Raw genomic sequence first — 23,960 nt, forward strand, 5'->3', positions numbered from 1 at the left:
TGCTTAATGTCCTCTGGTTCTAAGCCATTGGTGATTAAGTGGAAGCCACATGATGGCCTGGTTCTGTTTTTGTCTGGAGGCCAAGCAGAGGAATTAACCATTCACCACTGCTGAGGGGGAAGCTATACCAGAGGAAGGTAGTTACTAGCATCACCATTGGCTATGACTGGGGGAAGATGAAACAGGCAGACTTTTGAGGCCAACATGTGAGTTTCTGAATAGTCTTCCTTTTGTGTTCTCTCTCTCAGTTCTGACCTTGCCTTTAACCTGGAAGGCTATATTTTTGTATTCCTGAATGATATCTTTACGGCAGCGAATGGAGTTTATACCAAACAGAAAATGGACCCAAAGGTACCACATCTTCACTCATATGTCTTTTAGGCTTTGCCATCTGGCCCCTGAAATTACAAGAAAAAATAAAATGAATTTGTAAAGTTGGCATGTAATTTAATTTACATAATGTCACTAATTTATTTTCAGTGACCTTGTCTATAGAGTTTCTTGTTACCCCTTGTCTTGCAAATTTTTTGGTGGAAAATTAGAGAGGATGGGAAAAGATGCCACTGTTGTTGATGCAAAATCAGAATATATAAAAGGGATTATTATGAAAGGCAAATTAATAACAGTTTTTTATACCACCATCATCAGTGACCAGGTTGAAGTCTGAGAGCAACTCCAGCTTGAGAGTCTGGAAATAAGGGTTCCAGTTCCAAATTTTGTTGCTTACTGGTGGTCATTGTAACTTTGAACTTGAACTTCTTCGAACCTCAGTTTCTCCATCTGTGGATGAGTTGATTGGAGTGGGTAATTTATAAGGTCCTGTCCAGCAGTAACCACCTCTCACAGTCCTGAGGGGTGGTGGGCAGATGAGCTTTTCTGCTGAGGTGCCCGCCCCCAGCCCTCACCCCATCCCCAGCTGTTCTGGAAGTGCAGGAGAATGAGCCAGACATACGGTTCTTTGTACCAAGTCCTTTGTGTCAAGCGAGGGGTTTCCTCTGATGGATAGATAGGCTTATTTCTAGGAGCTGTTTTTATATTCTGCTCAGCCATTTGTTTTTTAATGGTGGCACTTTTACAAAAACAGTTTTGTTGCCTTTTGGGAATCACAATATGTCACCCTTTATGAAAAGTGGTGTAGCTCTTTTAATGAAAAGTAACTTTATGGAAGATTGGAAATGAGGTATCTAGTGTTTTAACCCTGCTGTTCTTTAATAGAAAGCACAGATGTTTTTAAGGAGTTCTATTCATATTAACATTTTTAGTTGCTTTTTATTTTGTTTTAGGTTTTCTATTTTGAATATCATGCTTTAAAAAATTAGAATATCAAGAGAAGGGTGGAACCTTGGAGGCCACCCATCTCCAACCATTTTATTGGTCATTTTTGTGTGAACCAAATATTTATTCTGAGATTACAGTATACCTGAAAGGAAGCATTTTGCACAAGAGAGTTGCTGAAAATAGTCCAATACAGAGTTGGTCAAGATGCATTTTGTAACTGCCTAAATGGTTTATAAATGGGAAGTTGATGCTTCACATTTCTAAAATCAAGTGGGGTTTTCTTTGTTTTCGCAGGAGCTAGGGAAGTATGGAGTACTGTTTTACAATGCCTGTTTCATGATTATCCCAACCCTCATCCTTAGCATCTCCACAGGAGACCTCCAACAGGTAAGCTGATGGCAGGCACTACATTCTTACTCAACATTCTTTTACATCTTTGAATTTAACCCTCAGTACTCACTGAGATACAGTGTGTAAAGGTTACTAGGATTCATTGAAAGCAAGATATCTGATATCCCATGAATACTTTTGGCACTGTCCTTTCATTGGCATTTACCTTTAGACACCTGGGAAGTGGTGGCAAGAGGTCCCAAGAACTCTGGACTGGAAGATTTTTGGAAAACAACCGTAAAAATCTGAGCTTGAGTCTCAGTACCCTTTATTGATGTGGGGAGCCTGGGAAAGCTACGTAATTTTAGAAGGGGATTTTGACATTAAATATGTTATTTATTTATTACCTTGATTATGGACATTTTATTTTATTTTTTAAATATACTTTATTGATTATGCTATTACATTTGTCCCATTTTCCCCCTTTACTCCCCTCCACCCTGCACATTCTCTCACTCCCATGGACATTCCCCCCCCTTTAGTTCATGTCCATGTGTCATACTTATTTTAGCTTCTATGTTTCCCATACTATTCTTATCCTCCCCCTGTCTATTTTCTACCTACCATCTATGCTACTTATTCTCTACACCTTTAACCCCTCTCCTCTTCTCCCACTCCCCTGTTGCTAACCTTCCATGTGATCTCCGTTTCTGTGGTTCTGTTCCTGTTCTAGTTGTTTGCTTAGTTTGTTTTTGTTTTTGTTTTAGGTGTGGTTGTTAATAATTGTGAGTTTGCTGTCATTTTACTGTATGTGTTTTTTGTCTTCTTTTTTTTTAGATAAGTCCTTTTAACATTTCATAAAATAAGGGCTTGGTGATGATGAACTCCTTGAACTTGACCTTATCTGGGAAGCACTTTATCTGCCCTTCCATTCTAAATGAAAGCTTTGCTGGATAGAGCAATCTTGGATGCAGGTCCTTGCCTTTCATGACTTGGAATACTTCTTTGCAGCCTCTTCTTGCCTGCAGGGTGTCTTTTGAGAGATCAGCTGAAAGTCTGATGGAAACTCCTTTGTAGGTAACTGTCTCCTTATCTCTTGCTGCTTCTAGGATTCTCTCCTTCATTTTTACCTTGGCTAATGTAATTATGATGTGTCTTGGTGTGTTCCTCCTTGGGTCCAACTTCTTGGGGACTCTCTGAGCTTTCTGGACTGCCTGGCAGTCTATTTCCTTTTCCAGATTGGGGAAGTTCTCCTTCATTATTCGTTCAAATAAACTTTCCACTTGTTGCTCTTCCTCTTCTCCTTCTGGTACCCCTATAATTTGGATGTTGGAATGTTTAAAGATGTCCTGGAGGTTCCTAAGCCTCTCCTCATTTTTTTGAATTCTTATTTCTCCATTCTTTTCTGTTTGGTTGTTTCTTTCTTCCTTCTGGTCCACTCCATTGATTTGAGTCCCAGTTTCCTTCCCATCACTATTGGTTCCCTGTACATTTTCCTTTATTTCACTTAGCATGGCCTTCATTTTTTCATGTAATTTGCAACCATATTCAACCAATTCTGTGAGCATCTTGATCACCAGTGTTTTGAACTGTGCATCTGATAGGTTGGCTATCTCTTCATCGCTTAGTTGTATTTTTTCTGGAGCTTTGATCTGTTCTTTCGTTTGGGTCATTTTTTTTTGTCTTGATGCTCCTGTTACGTAGTGAGGGGTGGAGCCTTAGGTGTTCACTGGGGCAGGGTAACCTACATTGCTGGATTGTGATGCTGTATGTGGGGGAGGGGTCCAAGAGGGAACAATGGCGCTTGCTCTGCTCTTTGCTGTATTTCAGTCCCTTTCCGCTGCTTCCCCCAAGGAAACTGGGCCCTTCTGGTGCTAATTCCTGGGTGGGTGGGTTTGTGTACTTTCTAGGACTCTGTGGGTCTCGCCAATGAACTCTCCTGTGAGGCTGGGAGTCTCACCCAGCAACCCCCAGAGGTGTTTTTAGTCAGTATTTTGAAGCCTTATTTCCCTGCACTGGGACCCTGGGTTGCGTGGTCTGTCTTGCTCCCCAGTTTTGCCTGGTTTATCTCCATGGGAATGTGGGACCACCCAGGGTCCACCAGCCACTGCTTTCTTTTTTTTGCCCTGACCCCTCTCTGCCCAGCCATCAGACTCCGCCCCTCCTTCCGGTCTGGATGAATGTGTCTACTTTAACTCCTTGGTTGTCGGACTTTCATACAATTCAGTTTTCTGTCAGTATTGGTTGTTATTTTGTTTCTAAATTTTTGTTGTCCTTATTTTGGTTATGGGAGGACGCACAGTGTCTCTACCTATGCCTCTATCTTGGCCAGAAGTCTGATTATGGACATTTTAAAACATGCAAAGTAGAGAGAATAATTTAATGAATTCATGTACTACCCCCCCCCCCACCCCCACTTCCACACATTTTGGTATGTTGCCATTGATATTTCATCTCTCCCCTCTACTCTTACTTTCCCCCACTGGAATATTTTAAAGCAACTTCCAGACAGCATGTCACTTTGTCTCTAAATATCCCAGTATTTATGTTTGGATTTTGAGAAGGTATTTTTTTTTCTGGTATCTGCCCCATTCCTTTATGTGGGCACACCAGCGAGGGACAAATAAAGTGGTGGACTAGTAGAAATATAGGTGGCCCAGCTGGAGAGAGTGGGGCCTGTCTCCTGGGAGGGCCAAGTGTGTTTTCCAGGACACCGACAGTGGCCACCTTGCAGTGTGCTGGCACTGCCTGCCCTGCTTCTTCAGAAAGTTGCTGGCCACACCACTTCTAGGAATGTTGCCTGTGTCTTGAGATGTTTAAAGTCAAGTGAAATGCTAGGATGTGGCCTCAGCCCACAGAACCAAACCTTGCTGGCCCGGGGTGGGGGGTGGTCAGAGAGTCCCTGTGCAGCAGCTGTTCTTCTCCCACAGGACAGCATTTCTGTGTCTAACAATCAGCGGGGTGGCGGGGGTGTGTGTGCAGGCTGAGTCAGTCTTATTTGTAGCACTTTAACAGATTTGAAGGCTGCAGGTTTCTGGGGGTGGGTGTCAGGGCTGATCGTCCTTTCTCAAAACTGTACTTTCTCACGTGTACATTTCCTCTCCAAGAAGCAGGGGGCAGCAGAAGGGTTTAGCAGCGGCATCCCTGGGTAAACAGCCATTTCCACGTGTTTCTATTGAAAACCTCCCAGAAACAGCAGTTTTGGTAAAGGGCTCTCATTGTGTGAGCTGAGGCCTCCTGTAGTTCAGGGTGTTGGAAGGTAGAGCAGGCACCCACCCCTCTCTAGTAATAATTTACAGGGCAGGATATCTGAAAGTACGATATTTACTTTTCAGGTACCATCAATTGATTTTAAAATGCATTTGGGGCTTTTAATTTTATTTTTTATTTATTTTTAATCCTCACCCAAGGATATGTATTGATTTTAGAGTGAGAGGAAGGGAGAGAGCAAGAGACAGAAACATCGAAGTGCGAAACACCAATTGGTTGCTTCCTCTGCATGCCCCAACCATGAATTGAACCTGCCACCTAGATATGTGCCCTGAATGGGGATCAGAAGAGAAGTTTTAAACCCTCAGTGAGGTAGCCCTAATAGCTTGTCTTATTTCATTATCATAGAGAAGAGGTTTTCTTTTAAAGTCACTGGAATGTATCTATTTTGAAATCCTGGTGCTTTAGAGCTGTTTCAGATATATTTTTATTTCTAGAATAGAAATCTAGAAATTCCTAGCAACCTTTAAACACCTGATTGGAACTAAAAGCATATTTCCCCATAGGAACAATGTTATGAATGGCATGATGACCAGAGACTTAATTTTAGGTGTTATGAGCAAAATAGACTACATAGTATATATGTATTAAATGTGGTTGTTTTCTCTTGTTAATCTGTGTCCTGTCTATTTGATTATTAGGCCAGCCAAAAGAACCTTGAAGGTAAAGGAAAAGTTGTTCCCCACACTCCCTACAACTGATTCAGGACAAACTTCTTCCAATCACTTTTGAACATGGCTGCCTCTGTGTTAGATTGTTAAATAGATACAATAAAGGAGCAAATAATATGCCAAGTGAAATAAGCCAGGTGGTGAAAGACAAATACCATATGATCTCACCTTTAACAGGAACCTAAACAACAAAACAAATAAACAAGCAAAATATAACCAAAGACACTGAAATAGAGAACAGGCTGACAGTGAGCAGAGGGGAGAAGAAAGGGAATTTCAGGGGAGAATGGGAAGGGTTTATAGGAACAAGTATAAAGGACACATGGACAAAAAGTGGGGGGTGGTGGAAATGGGAGGGACGTGGGGAGGGATGGGTAGGTGGGGAGGGATGGGAGTAAAGGACAGAAAACTGTACTTGAACAATGATTAAAATAAAATTAAAACAAAAAAAGAAGCAAATAATTTTACATAGGTGTGTTAGTCTGCAATATAAAATTGCATTTTACTTGCCAAGTTTGGTTTGATTTTACCAGAAGTTGATTGATGAATTAAATGAAATGTTCACTTCTCTTATTTGTGGAAGGAGCACTTTGATGAGTTGGTTTTCCTGGTTGACAGCAGAGGGTCAGAGATTGTGTTGGGAGTTGGTGCAAGTCACTGCACTGGGGTGTCCACTCCTGGACCTTGGACTTATACAGTTAGTTGGTAGGTCAGATAGCACTTTGATTCTATCTCTGATTGAGTTAGTGATTGCTGACAAATTAGGCCCCTGGAAACCATTCAGTAGGTGAACTAAAGTCATTTGAATCATAAAATTATTGAATCAAAGTACATTTATTTTTTAATAAGAATTTATTTAAAACTTCAATTATAGTTGCCATACACGTTGTATTAGTTTCAGGTGTACAAGATACTGATTAGATGTTTGTATAACTTAAGAAGTGATCACCTTGACAAGTCTAGTTTCATCCACCTAATACCATACATAGTTATTATGATACCATTGACTGTATCCCCTGTGCTGTACTTTACATTCTTGTGACTGTTTTTATAACTGACAATTTGTCAAAGTACATTTAGTGCATTACAGTTGATGAATAGGGGTAAATATGACTTTTTTCTGATTAAAAATCTATAAATGCAGAATGACAATGATTCACATGCCAATGTATGTTTATAGCAATAATAAGTCTAAAGGAAGAAGTACTTTTATTGTTATTCATCTTGAATTATTTTGTTTTAAAATAAATGTCATGCTGCATTATTTTTTAAAATGTTGCCCATACAGCCTCATCATTATTAGAGAAACAAAATAAAGCTGAAATCTGTCAAACTTTAGGTTGGCTAAGAATCCAGATGTTTTTATGAAAATTACTCCATTGCCCTCTATTCCTCATTAGGAATGTATGACTGTGATTTACTGTTGACTTGGTTTCAGTTTGCAGTGGATGGTCCTTCTAGTCCCAATTCCATTTGACTTTCAGACACAGAGTGTTTTCATGGTTTGTGTTTGGTTTTGCCCTTTGGCCCTGGCGTCAACCACTCCCAATACTTGCTGTCCCTTTGGCACAGGGCTTGCCAGTATGTCAGACTTATACTCATATTTTTCCTTTCACAAGTAAGCATTTTTAAGAATTGCTTTAAGATGGAAATTTTCAAACCTGTGCAGAAGGAGAGGGAATAGTATACAAACCCCATGTACCCAGCAGTCAGCTTCAGCAGTTGTTACCTTTTAAAGTGTATCACCTTTTTGGTAAGGGAGGCAGGCAGAGTATCACTAATGAAACAATGACAGTGAAGTGTGACAAGGTTATAGTAATCAGACAAGAGAACTCCATTTTAATTGGTTTAAACAATTTGAATTGTAAACTTAAGAAGAATTTAAATAATTTTAAACATACGAAGTTATTAGAACTTGGCCAGCAAAATATTGCTTAACAGGAAGTAAATAGAACTTTTATTCATGATATTCAGCAGTACTTGGGCATACTCTTTTTTAAAATGATTTTCTTTATTTTTAGAGATAGAGGAAGAGAGGGAGGAGGAGAGGGAAAGAAACATCCATGATCAGTTGCCTCTCACACGCTCCCCCACCAGGGATTGAACCCACAGCCCAGGCCTGTGCTGTGGTCAGGAATTGACCCAGTGACCTTTTGCTTTGCAGGATGATGCCCAACGTACTGAGCCACCCTGGTCAGGGCAAATCTTGAGTCCTCTTAAAATCATTTTTTGGAGGCAGGCAAGGGACAAATCATGAATAAAATACTTCTTTTTATTGTCACCTGTCATTTCAGGGTGGTTAATTTTACTTTCTCAGCTAGCGACTAAGAGCAGAAACTGAGTCTTAAACTTTTCTGTCTACCAGCACCTCCACCAAATTACTTTATTACTTTTTAAATAGCATATAATTGTGTATTTCTTCATGATATCTGCTAAGCATTTGCAAATTCTAGAAAACAGTAATGCCAACATTATTAATTTTATAATAAGCTTTGTTCTCAGGTTATTTTTATAGAAAGTAAACCTAACCTGATCATGTGACTACAATTTTAGTAAAGATTTAGTGATAGCCATAGTAACAATAGCTCTCATTTTGTTCTTGCCACCTGCAAGGTCCTAAACAATTTCATTAAATCCTTATGTTGATCTTTTGAGGAAATTAAAAAAAAAATCCCCATTTTGTAAATGGACCTCGGGTTTAGGGAAGAAAAGTAATTTGCCCAACATCACATAATTGGTACTATCTAGGGTTTTTAAAATAATGTTTTCTCTTTGGGAAATTGGTTCCTGTACTAAATAAAATGCACAATGTGGTAAAAGTAGATTTAAACTGTAATTTTATTGATCTAATCATTAGTTTTCTTTCTTTTGATACTAGGCGACTGAATTCAACCAATGGAAGAATGTTGTATTTATCTTACAGTTTCTTCTTTCCTGTTTTTTGGGGTAAGAAACCATAGGTAAATAAATACACGCTTTGGTCTATGGTATCTCTTGACAAGTCAAATCAAAATATGCATTCTGTCAAAATTCCTTTGTTTGTCCTTCAGTTTTCTCTGGGAAATACCCATGCAGCAGAAGAGTGGATTGGGACCCATGTTACATGCCACATTCTACAGATAGAATGTTGCCTATTGATTTTTTCTTCTTTTTTGTATGTGTGATAAAGGAAATAATTCTTTATTTTTTAAAACCATCTTAAATATATTTTATCGATTATGCTATTACAATTGTCCCATTTTCCCTCCTTTATTCCCCTCTGCCCTGCACATGCCCTCCCACCACATTCCCCCCGCCCCATTTAGTTCATGTCCATGGGTTGTACATATACGTTCTTTGGCTTCTCCATTTCCTGTACTATTCTTAACCTCCCCCTGTCTATTTTCTACCTACCATCTATGCTTCTTTTTCCCTGTACCATTTTCCCCTTTCTTCCCCTCCCCATTCCCTGCCCCCAGTGATAACGCTTTATGTGATCTCCATTTCTGTGATTCTGTTCCTGTTCTATTTGTTTGCTTAGTTTGTTTTTGTTTTGTTTTGTTTTAGGTTTGATTGTTGATAGTTGTGAGTTTGTTGTCATTTTACTGTTCGTATTTTTCATCTTCTTTTTCTTAGATAAATCCCCTTAACATTTCATATAGTAAGGGCTTGCTGTGATGATGAACTCCTTTAACTTGACCTTATCTGGGAAGCACTTTATTTGCCCTTCCATTCTAAATGAAAGCTTTGCTGGATAGAGTAATCTTGGATGTAGGTCCTTGCCTTTCATGACTTGGAATACTTCTTTCCAGCCCCTTCTTGCCTGAAAGGTTTCTTTTGAGAAATCAGCTGATAGTCTTATGCTAACTCCTTTGTAAGTAACTCTCCTTTTCTCTTGCTGCTGTTAAGATTCTCTCCTTATCTTTCATCTTGAGTAATGTAATTATGATGTGCCTTTGTGTGTGCTTCCCTGGGTCCAACTTCTTAGGGACTCTCTGAACTTCCTGGCAGTCTATTTCCTTTGCCAGATTGGGGAAGTTCTCCTTTATTATGTTTTCAAATAAGCTTTCAATTTCTTGCTCTTCCTCTTCTCCTTCTGGCACCCCTATGATTCTGATGTTGAATGTTTAAAGATGTCCCAGAAGTTCCTAAGCCTCTCCTCATTTTTTTGAATTCCTATTTCTTCATTCTTTTCTGGTTGAATGTTTCTTTCTTCCTTCTGCTCCAAACTGTTGATTTGAGTCCCAGTTTCCTTCCCGTCACTGTTGGTTCCCTGTGTATTTTCCTTTATTTTATTTTTCATAGCCTTCACTTTTTCCTCTATTTTGCAACCATACTCAACCAATTTTGTGAGCATCCTGATTACCAGTGTTTTGAACTCTGCATCTGATAGGTTAGCTATCTCTTCATCGTTTAGTTGTATTTTTTCTGAAGCTTTGATCTTTTCTTTCATTTGAGCCATTTTTTAAAATCTCTGCAGCCTTGTCATGTAGTAAGGGGCAGAGCCTTAGGTATTCACCAGGGCAGAGCAACGCACTGTGGAGCTGTCTGTGGGGGAGGGGTCCTAGAGGGAACAGTGCCACTTGATCTACTCTCCGCTGGCTTTCAGTCACTTCTTCCCCTACCCACAGTCAAATTGGGCCCTTCTGGTGCTGATTCCCAGGTGGGTGGGTTTGTGTACATTCTAGGACCACATGGGTCTCTCTAGTGAACTTGCCTGTGAGGTGTGAGTTTCTCCCACCACCTCAACCCTCCCATGTTTTTTCAGTCAGAGGTTTTGAGGCTTTACTTCCCCACACTGGAACCCTGGGTTGTGTGGTCTGTATCATTCCCCAGTTGTTCCTCTGGGTTTATCTGCACGTAAATGTGGGACTGCCCAATCTGCCAGCCTCCGAGTTGCTCCCCACCATCCTCCAATGGCTGCCTTGCCTCCAGTCCTCTCAGCCCCGCTGCCTGTCTCAGCCCCTCCTACCTACCAGTCTGGATGAATGTTTCTTCTTTAACTCCTTGGTTATCAGAGTTCCATACAGTTTGATTTTCTTTCAGTTATGGTGGTTTTTTGTTTTTAAATTTGTTGTTCTCCTTCTTTTGATTGTGTGAGGAGGCACAGTGTGTCTAGTTAAGCCTCCATCTTGGCCAGAAATCCCAGGAAATAATTCTTTATTCAAAAGCTTCACAATTTTAGAATAACAGCTTCCCACATGCATTAGTCTCATAAGCCTATCAATTAAGGCTAAACACTCCTTAGTTACAGCTTTAATCACTTAAGCCTATCAGTTAGGGCTAAACTTTTAAACAACTGAGTTCTCCAATCTGCCTCTTTAGTTTTAATTATATTATTTCTACAGGGTTAGTTTACAAACTAAAACAACAGAAGATACGAAAGTCACACAATTATGAATCAATGGCAGGTTTCTGCCTCAGAGCTCATCCTCTCTAGAACACCCAAAGAATAACCCTGCCACGCCCTGCCAGGCCAGCCTGATCCTAAGCTGTGCCAGGAGTTCCTTCCTATCCAAAACACCGTCCATTGGGAAACGCAGGCAGTGCAGCACCATCACGCTGGCATGCTCCAGGAAGAAAGAGCCAGCAAGCAAGCCCCAGAGCCAGAGCTAGCCACTGATTTCTGAAAGTCAATTTGACATGAAGCTAGCTGACATGTCCAATTCAGTACTGCGTTTGCCTTTGTCACAATGTGCCATGTTTTCTAAGTTACCCATTTTCTGTAGTGCTGTGCCTACTATAGTCAGGGAAATTTCTGAGCGATGTTGACCATTATGTTGTCCAATAATTTTAGGCTTTTGTTTTTCAAATTTCCCTTAGATCTGACTTCCTATCAGAAGCCATGCAGTTGTGTCTTTTTTCTTATGTTCCAGACTTAAAAATTTTCATGACTAGATAATAATGCAACTAGCAAATCATCCAAAAGCTGAAAAGGAATGCACAGGGGCACAAGCTACCCTCCCTCCCTCATTCTCATTCATTCACTTTCCCTTTGTCCCTGCCCGGTAGCACTGTAGTTTTCTTCTCCAGAGGCAGGCAGTGTTTGAAAGCTTGGGAGTAGCCTCCCTGGGCTGGGCTCCATGTGTATACAAGCCCCTGTGTCTTTTTGCATATTAAGGGGTCTTTGAATGTGTCTAAGGGAATTGCTTATTAAAAGGCTTTTTCTGTGAAGTAAAATGAATTTCCCTCTTATTTTTTAAACTGTGAATACCACAATTTTAATTATGTGTAAATGAACTAAGACAACTCTTGATCTCTTTGATCAACACTCAGTTATCAAACTGGGTTTTAATTGCATACTGTAGTCACATTCAGTAAAAATATTTATGTGTACATTCTCCAGTTCAGTAATCCTTTGTTTAGCTGTGTCTGATTTAATGTTTAACCTGATGGAGTTTTTGATTTTAATGTTTTATATTTTATTTGTCAACATCTCACAGCTTTTTTCCCTAACTTACTGCCTATTTTTAACATTCTTTCATTGGTGAACTTTGTGACTATACCTTTTATTTCTTTTTTTTTTTTAATTTTTAAAAGATTTTATTTATTTCTAGGGAGGGAAGGGAGGGGGAGAGAGAGAGAGAGAGAGAGAGAGAGAGAAACATCAATGTGCGGTTGCTGGGGGTTATGGCCTGCAACCCAGGAATGTACCCTGGCTGGGAATGGAACCTGGGACACTTTGGTTCCCAGCCCACGCTCAATCCACAGAGCTACGCCAGCCAGGGCTGTTTCTTTAAATGTTACGTGCATAGCTAGTCTGTATTCTGTATCTGATGATTCCAACACCTGCAGTTGTTAAGAATCTAAACATGCACTTTGTTGACTGATTATGTAGTTTGAGACTGTCTTCATGGTTTGCTTTCCAGTGTGTTTGGTGACTTGTGATTGTGAGCATGTTGCTTAATGTCAGTCAGTCCTATTGGCTGAAATTGGGAATTTGAGAAAACTTCCTGCAGGGACAAATGGATTTTGCTCCAGCTTGTTGCCAGGTGTTGCCCCTTACCTAGACCACTTCAGTCCTTTTTGAGGGCCTAGCTTCAGTGGGTTACAGTGGCCCATCCTCCCCACCTAGAGTCTGGCCGGGGCTCAGTTTCCAGACTGTGCTGTTGTGCTACGCCTCTGCTCTGAGGTGACTGGATCCTGTGCCGCTGTCTGTTGCTCTGACTGTTGCCTGGCCCTAATTCCTTACTACTGTGTACCCAGTTCCCCCTCTTTCACAGGGGTGATTTTGAATGATCTCTTGTGCCTCTTTCAAGACCAACAGTCTCTCAAGTAATGTGTCCTTTCCATTTATTTGTTATTCTGCAGTGGGAGAATACTAAGTACTTTAAGTACATAGATAGCCATTTTTGGAAGCATAAGTTTAGTAAGATATTTGTATTTTTCCCAGTTGTTGACTGAGAACTTCGAACTTTGGAAAAATATCCACTAAGCTGTGTTGTGAGTTATCCTTTGTCAAATCATCTTTTTTTCTCTTTACAATTAAAAAATAATCAACCCATATCACACAAATTCAGACCACTACCTTTCCCTGGTTCAGCCCATTCACCTATGAAGAAAAAAGCCAAGTTTCAAAGCCTTTTTCTCAGGTTATTATAAACTTGATGAGATACTCGTGCTTTATTATATAACCATTTCATGAGTGATATGATTGGCAGTGCCCGAATGTGAGCTGTCAGTCTGGGGCTTGTCTATGAGAGGCTTGATTTACTCTATCTGTGGACAATTCCATACAGTTTTTTCCCATTTAAAAATATACTTCTCAGAAAATTAATACTCTCTCATTCAAAGTTCTTAATATAGTATCAGTGTTCACTTTGCAAATGAAAATGTCCTAAAGGCATAGTAATTATAAATAAATCAATAAAAATGATGGAATCATTAACATTTCAGATTTCACCCACTTTTAAGGATGAAACAGGTAGGTCTCAGTTTTTTAAGTGGGTCTTTTGAGGCCACTATAATTGTCACACCTTTCCAACAGAGAAGTGCCTGGGCTCTGGAATCAGATGGTCTGGGTTTCAGTCCTGGCTTTGCCATTTACTAGCTCTGGGTCCTTGGGTAAGTTCTCTAACTTTGCTGACCCTCACTTTCCTTACCTTTAAAAGGAGAACAGTGAGCTAAAATGTCTGATTTATAAGGTGGGGTTCTGTGAATCGAATGAGTAAAGAGCACTTAGAACAGTGTGAGACATAGAAAATGCTCAGTAAATATTAAATATTATTGTTGTCAATAATTCTGTTTCTTACTCATAGAGAGCAGAATGACAGCTATGGCGGGGGTGAGGGGGTGGAGGGATTGAGCAAAAAGGAAAAAGGACTCATGGACAAGAATGGGGTGGTTGCAGGGGAGAGGAGAAATAAGGAGGATAAATGGAAATGGAAAAAATAAAAAATATTTCTGTTTTTTGAGGGCAGCCTGTTCAGTTTGGCTGTCTTTTTTTTTTTTTCACCATAGATACATTTCGTTCTCCCTATAGCCATGGATTCAGGAGTGTTCCTTCTGTTATGTGTTCTTTACCTTCAGCAGTTGTTTTAATTCTGAAACTGCTCTAGAAGGAGACTTCAATTTTGGTGTGGTAGATTTTTCAGAATCCTGCTTTCTCCTTAAAAGACACCATATGATGGGGTCATTTGCCTCTTTGAAGTAGTAGAGACCATTGTGAACTTCTGGGAATATCCTTGGTTTTCAGGACAACTGGCACTGGGTTCAGGCTGTCCCTTCTCTTAGGTCCCTGCTCAAGGAGCTTCTAATCCTAGACACCAGAGGGCCCTGATGTCCAGCTTCTTACTTACAGTCACTGCTTTCAAGTTTGCATTTCAGCCTTACTTTTTCCAACCACTCAACCTCTATTCCAAGTTGAAAATAAATTTAAGAAAATTATAGTACTTTAAAAATATACTTATACCTCAGTGGAATGGTGAAGAGGAGAGACTTTTCTGTTGAGTTATGATGAAGGACCCAGCTTTAAGAAATGCTACTGGTAATCAGGAGTTTGTACATAAATCATAACATAACAGTGAAATTATGTCAGAAAGATAAATTGGATTCTGGAAGCTAAGATAGTAAAATATAGACTATAATTTAAGTTGACCGGCTGGATTTCAAAAAGCTAGTTCTGCAGCTCTTTTTAATCTTGCTGAGAAGTGACAGGTTCATCCACAGCAGCCGCTGGCACCAGGCCCCAGGCTCGGAGGTGATTGTCCTAATCTGTTTCTGCCCCAGTAACAGGCCCTTTAGTCCTACTGAAACAGCAATGGATTCCTTAATAAAAACACCAATGCATCCAAGTTCCCGACTTATGGAATAGAAAATGTTGTGTTCTTTGAACTTTCATTGATAATACCGAGATGTAGCATACACAAGAAAACACAATTTTGTGGATTGCTGGGCACAGGAACCGCAGGAGCTTTAAAGATGGCAGATACCCCCATTGTTTCCCAGTGAACCGAATCTTAGTGAGAAATCCATGCTCCATGAAGGTGGGCTGTATTCATCCCATGACTTCAGCATCCTTGCCCATCGTGGAGGGCTGGGGTTGAAGTGAACTCCTCTAGAGGTGAGCAAGATGAGGCTTCTTGAAATTCTTTGAAACCTAGTATTATGAAAAAGTAATGTTCCAGGGCACCATTGTGGTCAGTGCAAGGAGTGTTAAAGTGGCCTTTTATTATTTGAACATTTGTTTGAATTTCTACATATGTTTGTGCATGGAATGGTGACTTGCAATAGGTTGTAAATGAGGTTGTAAATGAGATCATTTCAGTTCTGTTGTGACTGGCATGAGTGTGCCAGACAGGCTTAGGTAAATGTTAAACATATGTATGAGAGATTTCTTACAGGAAAGTCCCTCAAACCCTCACACATTCTTCTGTTGTTGTTGTTGTTTTTTTTTTTAGATTTTTTAATATTTTATTTATTTATTTTTAGAGAGGGAAGGGAGGGAGATAGAGATAGAGAGAGAGAGAGAAACATCAATGAGTGGTTGCTGGGGGTTATAGCCTGCAACCCAGACATGTACCCTGGCTGGGAATCGAACCTGGGACACTTTGGTTCCTGGCCCGCGCTCAATCCACTGAGCTACGCCAGCCAGGGCTTAATGTTTTTTTTCTTTTTGTGGTGGGTATGTCATTTACAGAAACAGGAGGAAACCTTGGGCAGGGGTGTGGGCCCAGGGTGGTCCACATGTCTACATGGGCACCTTTCTCCCTTGGGCCCTATCAGCCAAAACATGGATCTGGCATCTGCTATCTGAATAAATATGTATCACATATATGTGCTTTTATTTTTCAAATGTACACAGAAGATATATGATTTTAAAAATGCAGAAGTCCAAAGCTGCTGAGCAATTGCAGTGCTTTTAAGTATCTTTGCATTTTATTCATCTTCAGGTGCTAAAATAAAAATTACTGTCATGTGAAGGTTGACTTTTTAGTGTTAAAAGTGATGTGGTTTCCTTTGGACTGAAGTTCATAGATGTTCTTTTAGTTTAGAACCTTTGTCTTCACCAAAGGTCTGCATAGGTACTTATTTACATATAGAAATACGTTATGTTTCTCAGAAAAAAATTAGTACACTGCTCTGATCTTAGTGGTTTTACATTCATCCTCTTTGGGGACACCTAGTGGTTACACTATAAAGTGCAGCTGTTCTGTCTAGACACCGTCTGTTGCCCAGAACTACTCGCTAATTCAAACTCCACCTGAATGTTAGAGAGGGGTGCTCTTCCCCTGCTTATTCCAGCTGGTGAGTTTCTTAGATGCCCACACTTGTGGTAGATGGGTATTGGAACCTTAGATCCAAGGTGTCTGTGATTCTGAATGCAGGCCAAGATGGTTTCCCTAAAGTGTAGTATGGAAAAAATGCTGCATGATTGGAACACTGGAATAGGAATTTTTAAGCAAAAATAAAAATAAAGAACATCCATGCTTGTCGGGATTTAAGGCTACATTGCAGTTGAGGAAGCCTGCTGGGAGCTTTTCTGTGTTCCCAGAATTGGGTTGGTGCCCTTCCCTGAGTTGTAATCTCTATGATTTTAGTAGCCTCCAGGCTCCTCCAGAGTAGGTGCTGTGGCACTGTTCTCTTACTGCCCCGGCCCAGCGGGGCAGGCACTCATTAACATCAGGCTGAGTTTTTAAATCTTTATTTTGTGCATGAGTAGGATTATTTATAGTTCTGCAGAGCTGTAAATTAATGTTGAATTTATTAAGAATGTGAAAATTTTTTAAACTTAGATTTCTTTAAGCCTTTAATATTTAAATGCTGTTGCTCTATTTATAAAGCTAATAATTTAGTATAAATATAATAATTTTACTTTCATTATTTGATTAATGATTTGTTATTTCAAGTTTAACTGATTAAAATCTCCTAAACAATGTACTGTAGATTAGTCTCATTTACAACTTAATGAATTAAAATATTTTTAACCTTTTAAAACTGCATTTACAAACATGATTTACTTGTGTTTTTTTTTTCTCCCAGTAATTTCTAGCCCTAACAAGACCATAGCAAAGCTAATGAACCCGGTGCTTTACACACCCAAGCAACTCTTTGAAATCTAGTACACCAAAGTTGAAAATGTAGTAAATCACTTCTTTTCAACATTCAAGTCCTCTGCATCGATTTACTTTGGCTCTTTTACTCCTTTCAAATGAAAATGAAATGGGCAAGTCTAACATCAATTGCACATTTCAAATTAAAACCACAAAGACTGAGATGTTGGCTTCTCTAACTTGTCAAATTGTTGTGATTATCTTCATAATAAAGACACATTTTTCTGAGAATTACAAAATTTAAAACTGTAATTGAGTTTATTTTTCAACTTTATGTTAAAGCTTGGCATATTGTACTTTATCTCTAATTTTTTCTTTACTGCACCTGGTAATACACATCTTAGGCCAAAAGTGGTTACTGTGTTGATTTATGATTCTGATTCTGTTACCAACAATGAGAGATTTGGGCCTGGATCGGAGACCGAGTGCTAAAATTCCTGCAGGATTTACTTACCAGGTGCATAGGACGATCCTTTCTGAGAGCCTGGTTCTCTCTGTCAGTGGCAGATCCAAGTTCCTGCCTTCTATCTGGGATTTAGGTTTAAAATCCAACACGTCATCTGTGCTCTCTCTGTTTTTTCAGTTTCATTCTCAACCAGTTTTGATTATAATCCCTTTCACCATTTAATCACCTGAATCAGGTGGGCGGTATTTTGCACCCCACTTAGGGTGAAGCTAATTTTCTTCACTGCTTGATTGAAATGAATCTGACTGTAGATTCATTTCAATCAATTTTCTGGGTATGTATATATTCTTGTCTGGAACTTAGTCACAATTCTGCCATCATTTTGTTAACAAATTTAAGTGTCAGAATACTGGAGAGTGTCGAATGCCTGTTGAATTAACTTTGGTAATGGGTACAGGATTATCACTAAATGGAGAATCCATTTATTTCAGTCTCCTTTGTCTAAAGCTAGCGACTGCTTAGCCAATTTTCCTTTGTAAAGAATTTATTTATTTATTTATTTATTTATTTTTAGAGAGAGGGCAAGGGAGGGAGACAGAGAGAGAGAAACATTGTTGTGTGAGAGATCACTTGCCTCTCATATGCCCTCAGCCCAGGACCTGCCCCACAACCCAGGCCTGTGCCCTGACTGGGAATCGAACCAGTGAGCTTTCAGTTCGCAAGCCAATGCTCAATCCACTCAGCCACACCAGCCAGGGCTGATTTTTCTAACACCTGTAGTTCTTTGGCTGGCTGCACACGAGGGTCATCCGTGGGGCTGTGAGACTGCATGCGGGGCCCACCTCAAACCACTCGAAAGAGAACCTCTGCCTGCCATTATTGAGTGTTCCAAGCGCACCAGGTGATTCTGGTGCACAGAGAAGGTTAAAAACCAGTGTTATAATGTAGCTGTCAAGTGAAAGATTTCAGATCATTTTAAAAATCTCATTGTTCTTACCTCATTTTCAAAGAAACATGAATGGGAAAGACAGACAAAATGAAAAGGACACAAGGTAGAAGGTTTGGTGCATGTACAACTAGACCAATTTCCTGTAAAAGGTCAGAGTTAAGAATGTTTTAAGATGTAGGCCATAAAACTTTTTGGTATTAAAGTACCTGAGTGGGGGGCACTCGCTGGCTCTTCTTAAGCGATCTGTTGTTACTACCAGCACTGTCAGGCCCACACTCAGGGTTTGCCCCTTTGCCCAGGTTTCTGTTGATGTACTCCACGGTGCTGTGCAGCTACTACAACTCCGCCCTGACGACAGCGGTGGTTGGAGCCGTCAAGGTAACTGGGTGAAGCCTTGGGATGTATAATCGAATTGAGAACTTGACTGTAAACCCAATCTTTGCAGTAGAAGCTAAATTTGATTTTATTATTTATATGGTAGTCAGAATGGAGGTTTGTGACATATTCACCTGTGCCGGGGTGATCGTTTCTTCCGTCTTCCAACCTCCTTAGTGCATAAAACAGAGGGAGGACTCGCTAATTTAAAAAGGAGAGACAAATTATGATTTTCAATTGGGAGGAGAGAATGATCTGGGAGTGTAAAATGAAAAAAACAAAAAAAAACGCCAAATCTCTGCACTCACCAAGATATCTTGTCATCTATACTTTGGTTTTCTGGGAGGATCTGCTGACCAAGAAAGGGAATTCTTGTGAAAAACAGTTTCAGTCTCTATATATGCTCAATTACAGGGTGATAAACTCGAAGATTGGTGTGGGTATTTGCATGTGTGTGCCTCTGCATTTGAGTACACTCACGAATGATGGAGGGGAGGGGTGTTCCAAGTTTTCTCCTACAGGTGCTTTGTTTTTCTCTTCACATGACTCCTCGAGTGAGGAAACCTGCCTGCTTCCACAGCAGGCTGGTCTATTGGCTGCCCAAAGGCCTCTTAGAATACACTGGACAGAGAAGTGCTTGGAATTTATGAAATGTCTCTAATCTGTTAAGTTTAGGATCAATATAATTAAAATTTACTGTCCAGTAATGGTGAAGAGCTGGGATCTGGAACACTGGTTACAGCCCAGCTCGTGCGTCTTCTTCCTGTGCACGAGCGCAGGGGCACGAGTGATGCGGTGTGCTTGTGTGTATCATGCGCAGTTCACTTCACTTTCCAGTGAGGCCCATGCAGTGGTTTGTGTTCCTTCATCTAACATTCTGTGATCACCTACTATGTGCAGAGTAACTGAAATACTTAGTTTCCGATTTCATCATATTTTTCTCCTAAATTCTTTACTTTTAAAGTGACCAGTCCTGTCTTTTCCTGCAGAATGTATCCATTGCCTACATTGGGATGGTAGTCGGTGGAGATTACATTTTCTCTGTGTCAAACTTCATAGGCTTAAATATTTGGTAAGTGGGATTTTTTAAATGAATTTGTTTTAGCAAAATATGAATTTTTAAAAGTCTGATAAGTATAAGTGAAAGAATAGGTGTTTTGACATGACAGTTTTTAAGATAATTGTACCTAAACTACTCAGTTCATCTGTTTTTGTGACATACTCCCTCCTGTAGAGCATGGGGTCATGAGTAGTTAACATTCTGGGGGCTGAGATCTAAATTTAATTCATGTGTCTTCCTCACAGAAAAGTCCCCTGCATTCTCTGTCTTCCTCTTGTGAAGTGGGCCTCAGTAAACCTGAGCTCTGTCAGAGCCCCACGTGCTGAGGGCGCCGAGAGGAGTGACTGAGTTACTTGTGAAAGGCCATTCGGGGTTCCAGACATGGGATGCTTTTTAGGATAGTAATGTATAGTTTCTTCAGTAATAACCAAGTGTTTATTTTCTCAATAAGGTTCTGTATTAGATTTGACCTACTCTTTTTTTTTCTGCCCCAGAAGATTTTTAAAGTAAGAGGGGTAATTCCAATCAAGTAATCTACAGATGAGGAAAACCAGGGGGCTCATAATTCCCTCAAGTTAGGCTGACTCTGTTTGTGAAGGTGGCGGTGATTGCTGGGGATTTTCTTTATTTTCACTTTTTTTTTTCTTCCTTTCAGCATGGCAGGGGGCTTGAGATACTCCTTTTTAACTCTGAGCAGTCAGTTAAAACCTAAACAACCTGTGGACGAAGAAAACATCCCTCCAGATTTGAAGAGTTAGACACTGGGGCAGGATTGCAGGCGGACCTGCGGTCTGGTGGCTATGAGGGCAGTCCTTCCTGGATGTGGGAAAGTGACACCAGACCTTTGAGGTGTGGGACACCCTCTGGTGAAAGCAAGAAAAGAAATGTCTGAGAGAATCTACCTCACACGCATTGCACAATGAGCCATCATTGCCCTGAGAAATGTGTTCGGGCAAAGCCTTACCAGCCAAAAGTGAATCTTCTCAAAATAAGCCACTGTTTAAAGGGATTGTTTCCAGGGGTCCTGTGCGGTTGACCACTCCCCTGCTGTTCACCGCTACTGCCTGTGCTTACGAGGAGGTACAAGGTCGACTCTGTGAAAGAGATTACTTTCTTACCAGCACCTTCGCCTTAACTTCAAAGGCCCCAGCCAAAGCAAAGTGACAGTGAGAGCATTTTTTCAGTTTAAACAGACATATTTTTATTTTCATTAAATTACCTGATTAACTGCCAGTAGTTATCCGTTAGCTTTGATTTGACCTTATATTTTTCCCAATCATCAAAGTAAAATAAAAAATAATTTATATGCATGCCTCCTACTGTGTGTGATATTATGGCAGACAGGCAGAAAAACAGTAAGTCAGTTCTTCAGTCTGCCTTCAAGAGTGATACTCCTTTTAAGGTTGTATTGAGAAAAATTACAAAATAACTCAATGGAACATATTACAAGACTTACTATGCCCTGTCAACATTTAAGTAGGTCATATTTCTCTCCTCATCTCCCTCCAAGTTTGCTCCGGGGGCTATGAAATTCAGATCACGTGGACTTTAACCAAAGTTATGTATTCTTCTAGGCCTGCCTGACCTCCCAGATCCGTGATCTTTGGGAATGAGCCTTGAGTGGGTGAGAGTCGTCATTACTCTCCCCATCAAGAAATATGCCATCCCCACGGGGTTGTGGTGAAGCTAGGGTGCCCGTCTGGGAGACAAGAGCCCTTTCTAATACCCGAGCTAACTGGGGCCTGTGCACATGGCACCTTGGTGCACAACCCAACAATTACTATTGAGGGAAACAGATTTTTATTCACGGGATTCCGGCCTTGGAGCTCGGAGTGCTCCTGCTTGGAGCCCAGCTCTCCCACGAGACCGTGCACTGCCTTTGCTCCTCACCAGGCTATAAGCCAAAAATAAGCCCAGTAGTTCCCCATCTCCTTATCTGTTGTTAAGCTGGCTGCACAAACAGTTCTCTATCCCCTCTGGAAGGTACACTCATAGGTTTCAGAATTGCCGTCCTTTTGCAGCAGCCCTCTCCTTCAGGATCTGGGGTACTTCTCCTCAGCCTCCATGTGGTTGGCCAGAAAAATGTGTCATGTTACACTGGATCATGGTGAAGTCTGGGAAAGCACAAGTCCCAAGAAAGTGGCTTCTCTGTACATCCTTCACGGAAGCAAAAGTCTCTAGTCTCAGCATTCCCAGGCACAGTACAGCATTCCAGTCATCTCCTACTAATCCGTGTTTGGTTAGGCAGGTCCTTGCAATTCCCAGCACCATCAGCTGTGCCCTTCTCCAGGCAGGTTTCCTAGCAGGTCTCTTTCTTACTCCAGCTCCTTCCTTACTACACCAGGCCACATGGCAAAACCTGACTACAAACTGCTCAGCTGCTTGCTGCTTTCTCTCTCAGACCTCATGGCTCCTTCCTTGTGGCTGCCTGTTCAGAGGAGCAGATGTAGCTCCTCCCTCACCACAAGCAGCATGGCTGAAATTCTCTCACAGGCTGCCCTCTTCACTGTAGATCACAGCTGCTACTTACTCTCTCAGCCCTCAAGGCAGACCAGCCTCTCTCTCTGTGCCTGCCTTAGTTTAAATCACGACCCAGAGCTTCCTACCTGACCTCATCTCTGGCTCCTCCTACAATGAGTTATATTGGTCAGTTTCCGGTGCCTTTTAGCTTCCCTTGGCTGCCATCTTTAGTCAGGGCAAGAGTTCCTGTGATGCAGGGGCTTCCGGGGAGGACAGTCACCTCCCAGGGCTTTATTAGGAGTCACTAATTGCTAAGTCACTCGGACACCTTTTGCCTGGAGTGGTAGAACAGCTTCCCTTCAGAAAAGATGTGGCTACCCACTTGCCATTGTAACACAAAGTATCTTAAATGACTGTCAACTTATCTCCCCCCATCCCCCAAAAATGGGCTGTGGGGGATATTCCTACATTTTTGAGGACCCTTGCTTTGTTCCCCATTTCACTTCCTTTTAGTCTTCACTGCTAACCCACCAAGACCTTCACAGGTCACCTTACATTGTGACCTCCATTATTTTAACCTGTGAAGTTGAGCTGGATTTTTAAATCCCCACCAGCTCTAACTTTCTAAGTTTCTAGAAGCTGAACCAGGTGTGGGCAGGGCAGCAAATGAAGGAATGATTGTACTGATGTGTTGTTTCAATTTACTTAAAAATTTTAAAAAAATTAATTGTAAAATACACATAAAATTTACTATCTTAACTATCTTTACTATCTTTTGAGTGTACAGATCAGTAGTGCTAAATATATTCACATTTTTGAACAACCAAGCTCCAGAACATTTTCGTCTTGCAAACCGAAACTCTGTATCCATCAAACAGTAACTCCTCATCTGCCCTGGCAACCATCGTTCTACTTGTCTGTATGAATTGGACTATTCCTGGTAACTCATTTAAGTGGTGTCACACAGTGCTTGCTCTTTGTGTCTGGCTGACTTCAGTTAGGACAATGTCCTCAAGGTTCATCTGTGTTATGACGTGTGTCAGAATTTCCTTCCCTCTCAAGGCTAATACTACGCCATCACAGGGACACACCACACTGTGTCGACCCATTCAGAGGGCGCCCTGTCAGTGGGTGTTTGGATTGCTCCCCCTCATCGCCGTGCACAAGTGACGCTGCCATAAACATGGGTGTACACATGCGTCGTTGAGACAGTGCTCTGACCATATGTTGCCATGTATAATGCACATCCATGTTTTTGGCTCAGACTTTCAGGAAAAAAAATCTTTTGCTTTAACTTTTAATTCAATTTTTATTCATATTTAGAAACAAAACCTATTATCATATTCCAAGGTATAATTTTGCATATGTGTATTGTTATTACTCTCTAGAGTTACACTTTTAACACATAAGCATAAATAAAAAAACATTTATATAGATACAGAATTAGTACTACCCATGTGTAATGCACATCATTTTATTTTTCCCTCAAAAATTTGGGCAAAAAATTGCTCATTTTACACGGAAAAATATTAAAATAAAATGTGTTTCCTATGCACAGAGCACTTCTGACAGCAAATATGTGAGGTCTTTTTTTTTTTTTTTCATATTAAGCAGTTCTCCAACTCTCTGG

General features: G+C 40.6%; 1 protein-coding gene across 2 annotated transcripts in view; it reads left to right on the forward strand.

Annotated features, from left to right (window-relative positions):
* SLC35D2 (solute carrier family 35 member D2) overlaps positions 1 to 23,960 on the forward strand; it is a 66,497-nt gene that overhangs the window by 36,585 nt on the left and 5,952 nt on the right. The window contains exons 7-12 of one of the 2 annotated variants that reach the window (XM_045839838.1): positions 249 to 351; positions 1,573 to 1,665; positions 8,428 to 8,495; positions 18,735 to 18,813; positions 19,800 to 19,882; positions 20,526 to 21,176. In XM_045839838.1, coding sequence (XP_045695794.1) covers positions 249 to 351; positions 1,573 to 1,665; positions 8,428 to 8,495; positions 18,735 to 18,813; positions 19,800 to 19,882; positions 20,526 to 20,628 — 529 coding nt within the window. In that variant the 3' untranslated portion in view covers positions 20,629 to 21,176. Of the gene's footprint in view, positions 1 to 248; positions 352 to 1,572; positions 1,666 to 8,427; positions 8,496 to 18,734; positions 18,814 to 19,799; positions 19,883 to 20,525; positions 21,177 to 23,960 lie in introns of those variants that run through there. The other variant, XM_045839840.1, reaches the window with a different exon arrangement.

The sequence above is a fragment of the Phyllostomus hastatus genome, unplaced genomic scaffold (genome assembly GCF_019186645.2).
Source record: "Phyllostomus hastatus isolate PE091 unplaced genomic scaffold, TTU_PhHast_1.1 phas_contig_312, whole genome shotgun sequence".
Classification (NCBI taxonomy): Eukaryota; Metazoa; Chordata; class Mammalia; order Chiroptera; family Phyllostomidae; genus Phyllostomus; species Phyllostomus hastatus.